The 8,691-nt window shown below is 26.5% G+C and overlaps 1 protein-coding gene across 1 annotated transcript; it reads left to right on the top strand.

Moving 5' to 3' along the window:
- The first annotated feature begins 1,917 nt into the window (after nucleotides 1-1,917).
- On the top strand, nucleotides 1,918-3,589 carry LOC107893768 (transcription repressor MYB5). Its single transcript, XM_016818855.2, has 2 exons — nucleotides 1,918-2,606; nucleotides 2,814-3,589. The coding sequence occupies exons 1-2, from the start codon at nucleotides 2,308-2,310 to the stop codon at nucleotides 3,343-3,345; spliced, it is 831 nt and encodes a 276-aa protein (XP_016674344.1). The 5' UTR covers nucleotides 1,918-2,307; the 3' UTR covers nucleotides 3,346-3,589.
- The last annotated feature ends 5,102 nt before the right edge of the window (nucleotides 3,590-8,691 follow it).

The raw sequence follows: 8,691 nt of genomic DNA, 5'->3' as shown, positions 1-8,691 counted from the left end.
TGCATAAATACAAATCCCAACCTATTCAAGGATGAGTCAGTTTGATTTGGGAGAAAAATTAATTTCAACAATGGCGAAAAATATTATGCAAAGAAGGAGATGAAAAGAAAATGGAGAAAAAATAGGGAGAGACAACAAAATTTCTGTTTGATTTGGAAAAAAGAATTCAAATGTTATTAGGGAAAGTGCTAAATGCTTAGGGTTTTCAAACTTTAAGGGTTGTTTAGTAGTTTCCCCTAGTCTATTGAAATTAAAAGGTAATGGAATTAGGTAAGGGGTGAGTTGAACTTGGGTAAGAAAAGGGAGATAAGGTGTATTGACCATTAAGCTACTACACATTTCTTATTTAATTTCTACAATAATATTTATTTTAGTATGATTTTCATCCTAGTTTGCTGAAAATAAAAAGAAAAGAAATGAGAGAAAAGAGTTGAACCTAGGATCTCTAAAAAAAGCACTAACTACCTAATCATCAAACCTATTCAATTACTTAGTTACTTATTACAATTAATCTTGTATATTTTTGGGCATGACAATACAAGCACATTGTGAGATTTGAACCGAGAACCTTAAAACCTTCCTTCCCTCAACTTCACTATTTCAACCAAATTTTCATATAAATTTTTGGCCCTCCAACTTCATATATATATATAAAAGTCATTTTAGCCCTTAATTTAATTTTTCGCCTCTTTTAGCTCTTAAATTTTCGTTGGTTGTCATATGAACCCCAAAATGTATGAAAATTTAATATTTATTAACTTTGCTTACATGGCATACACGTGGATGCCACATTAACAATTATATATTTTAAAATGTAAAATAAAAATTTTCATAAATTGTAAAAATTATTAAAAAATTAAAAAGTATAAAATTATTTTTAAATTTTTTAAAAATTAACGAATTGCTAACCTTATATGCACGTGGGCTTCCACGAATATGCCACGTCAGCAAATTTAATAGATATTAACTTTTCCATTTATTTTGGGATGATTTGACAAATAATGTAAGTTTAAGGACTAAAAGAGATAAAAAAATTAAATAGATAGCTAAAATGATTTCTTTATTGTAAAGTTGGATGACCAAATAAATCATGTACATTTATAATATACATATATATATTTCATCTAATACTAAATAATAATATAACAAACTATGTTGCATTAAATTATATTAATAATTCTAAAAACTTTTCTCTTTTTTTTTCTCCAAGCTGTTTGCTTCTTATCTTTTGTTTTGCTTAGTGGTGGTGTCAACCTCCGGGCTAGCTATCGCCCGCCTTTTTCTTTTCCCATCAACCCTTTCTTTCTTTCTTCTAATTCACTACATATGTCTTCTCCCTTTTCAATTTGCATATTTATTTTGCGGGTATCTTTGTTGTCTTAACAAATTGTGATGGATAGATGATGATGCTTGTTGTTCGCTAAAACTCCACCGGCCACCAGTAGTTTTTCTTGAAAAGTGGGTGGCTCTTCGTTAACTTCTTAATTTGTTTGCTCTTATGGCACATTTTTTAGTCTTGCTTATTTAGTTTTATAAGTAATTTTAGGGATGATTTTGTTGCCGTTCTCTCTAGTTTGATGAATGCTCGATTCTTTTGTCACTTTTTGCTCGCCACTTTGGACCATTTGTGACTAATTTCATTATCATATTAAGTGTTTGCAATCACTCCAGATGTGTCATGCTTGAGTTATGACAAAGCCAATTGTCAACGTGTCGTAATGTTATAATAATACTAAGGCTAAAGCCTTTGTTATGTTGATGGAGCTTATCCTTCACCATCTACGATGAGTGTTTGTTTTTTTTTCTCTGAATGGTATGATTCCATACATTAAATGAATTAGTGAATTTATCTTTAAAAAATATAATAACAATAATAATAAATAAATAAATTGGGAAATGGTAAAATAATAAATAATTATCCTTTTCAATCGTAAATTTGACATCGAATGAGAAGGACAACGCACTGAATTGGTGTTAAAGCGAACACCAAGACTTTAGCTTCAGATTCGACTGCATTGGGGTGCCTTAGCATCAAAATGTGCTCTAAAACTAGATATATAAAAAATTAAGAAAGGACGATTTTCTTTTAAACAATTCTTGTGTAATTAAAATCATCTAAATCATACCCATCTTCTTATCTTTCCATTTGTTTTTCTCTTTTTCGCACTTTCTCTCCAATATCATTTGCTTTCCTCTTATTAAAACCCTAATCCTTTCCAGTCTCAGCCAATTTTAATTTTTCTGCCAGCAAGAACCGCTCGAAGACAAAAACTTAACGCAAAGGATCATAGCTGAGCTGAAGAAATAATGAAGAAGCCAATTTTATTAGGAACTTCAACGGTAACAAGCAGAACGCCATGTTGCAGCAAAGTTGGGATAAAGAAAGGGCCATGGACCGCGGAAGAAGATGAAGTCTTAGCTAATTACATCAAAATAGAAGGCGGAGGAAGGTGGCGAACCTTGCCTAAACGAGCTGGTTTACTTAGATGTGGGAAGAGTTGCCGTCTCCGGTGGATGAATTATCTCCGACCCACCGTCAAACGAGGTCCTATTGCTCCTGATGAAGAAGATCTTATTCTTCGTCTTCATCGCTTGGTCGGAAACAGGTCATCTCTTCCTGATATTCATAATCATGAAACTTATTTTCGAGGTTTTTCTTTTGATTCCCTTTTAGGGTTTCTTGCAAGTTAATTCCAATGATTCATCTTTGGCTTTTTTTGAAGGTACTAGCAATATCACACACACACATATATATATGCATATGAATATATGAACTGTAAGATCAAGGGTTCTTACACTCTGAATATTTTCAGGTGGGCATTGATAGCTGGGAGGATTCCGGGACGAACAGATAATGAAATAAAGAACTACTGGAATACCCATCTAAGCAAGAATTTAATCAGCCAAGGAATAGATCCAAGAACCCATAAACCATTGAACCCTGTTAGCCATAGTTCATCACAAGCTAACCAGGATGATGATGATGATGTCCCAGAATCAAACCCTAATCCCCCAAGCTCCTCCAAATCTTCTGAATTAATGGGAGAAAAAACTAATTCCATGGCAACTACTAACCTGGAATCTCATCAGATATATCAACACCAACAAGAGGTTGGTGATGATTGTATGGGGCAGCCAAGCAGCAGCGGGAACGGGGGAGACTTGGTTGAAAATGGCAACGAAGACCATATGTTCTCTTTGTTTCTGGATTCTTTGATTACCGACAATCAGCAGCAGCAGCAGCAATCTAATAATGGCGACCTTTGGGAAGCTGAAATCATGTCTCCAATGGTGGAGTTTGGGAACCCCCAAAACTACTTCAATCATCACCAGCAGCATCCTTAGCAAAGCTGCCAAAGTAGTAGATGCATTTTGGTTTTACATTTCATATTATAAATTGAAAATGGATTAGAAAGTATAGGTTTCATTTGTATGCTTGGGTGGTTGTTGTTGTATGTAGTTTTCGTCTCTTTGGTTGTGTTAATTGTTCAGCGAAGAACTGCTTGTTGTAAAAAAACATGAGATCTACCTTGGCTTGTATCAGCCCCTAAAATAATGTACTCTCTTCGCTTATGTTTGAAAATATAAATTTGTACATAATTACTGTTATATTAGTAAAAATTAAATATAAAATTTAATTAGTAATAAGTTTTTATTTTAAAAAATTATTTATTTCATAAATCTTATTTTATATTATTTTAGATAATTTTAGCTAAAATTTAAATATAATAATTTAAATATTTTTTTAATAATCAAAGTATTTTTCATATATGTTTTAGTCCACCAAGATTAATCTCTTACAACAATATTATTTTCAATGTTGAATATTTCTCTTTTTTTTTCATAAACAAAAGAGAGATAATTTATTTTAAATATAAGGTCCTTTGAAAACAAAATCACCTTAATATTTTTAAACTATTCAATTGTTTTTTGAAAATTTTATATTATGTAAAAATTTAATATGATTATGTAAAAATTAAATGTTAAAAATTTAATGAAAAAAATTAATCGTTTATTGAAAAAATATTGTTTCAAATTATATAAAACCTCATGAAAATAGCTCAGTTTCCACATATCAATTTAAATAAAAAAAATAAAGGAAAATATTTGATGTATTATTCATGCATAAGACTCATGCACCACTGGTGAATAATAATATGATACATTATTTTTAAATAAAACAAAAATATTAAAGAACTTACAAAAAAAATTACTAATAATTTTATTTAAACATAATTGAATAATAATTAATTATAAATAAATGCTAAAAATCTAAAACTTAAACCCTTAAAATCAACATCCTAAACTCAAGAATTAGTAATATTTATTTATAATAGTTACTGTTAATGTTTAATTATTTTTAAATAAAATTATTTATATTTACTTACAAGTCTTTATATTTTATATACTATTTTTCACGGATAATATATATTCACGATGCATCAAAAAGTAAATAAGTTTAAAAGGATAATTAGCAACCCTCGTTGATTGAATAGCAAGGAAAATCTTGGATCCTTGCCACTTTCTCCGAATTGCATTTTCAAAATGAACTTTTTATATTACTTTCGAAATTATAATTTTATGGAAAGATATATGAAAATTAACTTTATTAAGGTTGGTGACTTTAGAAGCTGAGAATGGCAGATAACACACACATGTGAAAGTTTGCTGTGCTTAAAGTAGGTGGCATCCACGTCCAAGTACGCATATAAATACACACCACGGATCCGCATACATAATTTAACATTAAAATAATTTTATACATCGTTTTTACCAATTATTTTTTAATAATTTAACACTTATATCTTATATTTTATTTATATATATTATATGTCAAATGTAACATAAATTAAAATTTTTTAACTATTTTTTATGTAAAAAGTTTTAATCATTCAATAAATTTAATATATCCTGTATTTTAAATCTATATGATGGAGATATTGGATCGATTTAAAAATTTACAAGCATAACAAATACAATTATATCAATAAATTCAACAGTTAGATCATTAAAAAAATATGAAGAATATAGAATTTTATATTGATATAAGTGAATCCCTCTATATGTATAAGAATAAAATTTGATGTGCGCAATATTTTAACTCAATAATATATTAAATATGGTATATGTAAATGAGCCGGTTCAGACAATGTCATAGTTTAAATCTTTATTTTTTATCCAATTTTATTCAAACTCAAGTCCAAATCAATTCAAACAAATAGTTTAAAATAAAATATTGAAAATATTTTTATATTACTATTTATATAATTAAATTTTGTATAAAATTGTAATATTTAGATTTAAAGAATAATTAAGGCTTAATTAGCTAGCGTAAATGAAGGATTGCCTTGTAACTTCAATTCATAAATTATAAAAATATCTTTTTATATTTAAAATAAGTATATTATTAAATAATTTTTTTATATTTTTAATAAAATGATTAAAAATTTCATATTGTACATTTTACCTTTACCATTCTAACGAAAGGTTTGTTTTAATATTTTTTTTTATATTTTAATATTACTATGCGAGATATTCTATTGTTTGTATCTATACTATTATTTTAACATTTAATTAAATTGATGTTATATGATAACCGGACCCTAACTCGATTCAAGAAATTACAAAAATATTATGCTATATTTAAAATAAGTTATATTATTACAAGGGTACATTTGTCTTTTTATACTTTTAATAAAACTAATAAAAAATTTGCATTTGATGAGATTTGGCTACTACATTCACAAAATTTTATCTTTACTACTCCAACGAAAGCTTTATTTAATATTTTTGTACAATTTGATATTATTTTTCAAACTATTTCATCAATTGTATCTATACTATTATTTAAACTCCTGGTTAAGTTGGTGTCACGAGTCAACGGGACACCAACTCAATTCAAGAAATTATGAAAATGCAATTTCATATTTAAAATAAATTTATATTATATTTTTGTCTTTTTATATTGTTAATAAAACCAATAAAAATCTTGTATATGGTGAAATTTAATAATGTTGTTAATTGAGTTAATGTCACAAGTCAACTCGACAACTCAAATTTGATAAGAATTTTTTTTAGGTAAGTTGGCGCTGTTCGTATGATTCAGTTGCTATATAAATCATTTATGACTACATTTTTATTATTGAATTTTTCTTCACAAACATGATAATATTTGATATTTTGGTAACATGTTAAATAATGCTACTCAACATAATGACATTTTAACATGCTATAGAAAAATGACTATATGAAATAACATTGAGAATAAAAGTGTTAATTCAAAGCCTTAACAGCAACGCAACTAGCGTGATTCAAACTTAGACTACACTTAAAGTAATGAACACCTTAACCATCGGGATAATAAATGGAGTTGAATAAAATTGATAAATTTTCTTTTATAAGTTTTATTTTTATGAGATAAAATACTTATTGCATCCTCTTCCTCTTCCTTTTTTATATAAATTATATTTATTAAAAAGTTATAGTTGAAAAAAAATTACTACAATAAATTCCTTTCTTTCTCTATGTATCCAAATAAATTATTTCACTTTATTTTTAATTTTCATTTTATAGTCAAAGTTGTTTTTATTCATTTAGTGTTATAGAGTAATCTTGTTCTGATAAAACCTTTCCACTGATAATAGTTATAAAATTCAAATTTAATTTAAATGCATGAGAAAAATGCCCACAGTCAATTCATCTAACCACTTAATGATATATATATATAATTTTAATATAAGCTTTCCTTTCCTTCAACATGAAACTAAAAGAGTAGTTATTTATTTATAATTACACATGTGGTATATTTAAATAACTATTATTTTTTTGTAAAAGTATTTAGGTAATCATTATAATTAATAGTTATTTTTAAAGATTAAATACATATTGTCAGATAAATACTTTTAAAAATTTTTATGATTAAAAGAATGTAATTATATTATTTTTTATAATTATATTGTGGTCTCTAGGGGAATGTAACGAAGATCAATAAGAAGTTGAAAAAAATAATAGGAGCGAAATTATAACTTGAAAACATGAAGATCTACTCCAATGTTGTGATTACGCTCACCGCAGCCATTACCTACAACTAAAATCCTCGCGGTTGAAGATTGCAAGGCAAAATTAAAAATAAAAATGAAGAATTGTTTTAGATGTAAGGGAAAGATCATGATGGAAAAGTAACACTAAAAGGCAGCCAAAGATTATATTTGAATAGATAAAAAAAAAAAAAACCAAGAAATTTGGAGATGAAGACGTAAAGGTGCATGCGCTCTAACTTATGTCAACAACCCATTGCCCTGCATGCATGATTCCACTGACCTACCCTTCTATATATTTTTCCTCACTCCAACCCACACAAAGGAAACAAAAAGAATCTTTATTTTATAAGAATAGAATAAAGAAATTTAAAATTAATTAAATTTAGGAGTCTTATTTTATCATCTAACCCGATTTGATTTATTTTAATCGAATTAAGTTAAATGAATTTTGAGTCGAGTGAAATTGAATAAATTTAAAAAACTATTGAATAGGTAAATTGAAATCTTGTTGGCGATATGATTAAATTCCAAATTGGAGCATATAAATTTGAGCCAATATATATTTGAAAACTCTTTCAAAGTAGTATAAGTGGAAAAACAAGATAATTTAGTATGATAAATTTAATTTGATAATTTACTTATTTAAAGCCTCAAATTTATCATTTTGAATTTTTTTTGTAAAAAATATAATTTAACATTTTAATATAATTTTTAATAAATTTATATTTTTTTAATTTTTAAAATAATTTTATAAAATTTTGTAATATTTTATAAATTTTTTGAAAATTTTGAAGATTATTTTGAATTTTTTTGTATATTTTCTCGAGAGGGACTAATTTGCTCATTTTAAAAATCAACAATAACCCACAAGGTATTTACATCATTAATTTTCATTTGAGTTATTTAAGTTGTAAAATTCAACTTGACTTAAACTTGAAAAACAAAATTACTTATTTGAGTTGATTAGGAAAAACAAATAACTCAAATTGATTAATTCAAAATTCGAAAGAAAAATTCAATTATTTTTCAAATTGAAAACTATTTTTCTTGCACCTACTTTTGATTCTAAAAGAGTGAGCTAAATAGAAAATTTATGTTAGGCCTCTCAAAGATACATTCGGATGGAGGCTAAAATTAAAAATAACGATGGAATTGAGTATCCATTAGGATTAAAACATGTATTTTGATGGTAAACCGTAATGAGATGAATTATTGTAAGATGGAGACATTAGATTAAAATGAATATTTTTGTATAATGAAAATTAACCTATTTGATATTTAGGAAAATTTGGTAATTATATATCTATACATAATTTTATATATTCATTAAATTATTTTTTTAATTTGTTAATGAATCTTATTAATAATATCATAAATGAATGTATAGGTTATAACATTTCCTACATGTTACAAGTATGAGATACTACTACATGAAAGCATACACACGATACTTATAAATTTCAAAAGATTAAACTTTTAATGTTATAAATGCTATCTAGTGGATGCTCAACATTTTATCTTCTTGTAACTCTTTTTTTATTTATTTATGTATTAGAAAATGAGAAGCCTAATTTCCCTATATATATAGGAGTATACTACTTGTAAAGATGATGGAAATAGAAGAAAATGTAATAGAAATGTAACACCCTAT

The sequence above is a fragment of the Gossypium hirsutum genome, chromosome A13 (assembly GCF_007990345.1).
Source record: "Gossypium hirsutum isolate 1008001.06 chromosome A13, Gossypium_hirsutum_v2.1, whole genome shotgun sequence".
In the NCBI taxonomy this organism is placed as follows: Eukaryota; Viridiplantae; Streptophyta; class Magnoliopsida; order Malvales; family Malvaceae; genus Gossypium; species Gossypium hirsutum.
This window is presented reverse-complemented; position numbering and strand designations above follow the sequence as displayed.

Bases quoted from the DNA above. Each gene is read 5' to 3' on its own strand.
- LOC107893768 (XM_016818855.2), top strand. From the start codon at position 2,308: ATGAAGAAGCCAATTTTATTAGGAACTTCAACGGTAACAAGCAGAACG. The intron at 2,607-2,813 runs GTCATCTCTTCC...GAATATTTTCAG, and splicing joins CATCGCTTGGTCGGAAACAG to GTGGGCATTGATAGCTGGGA.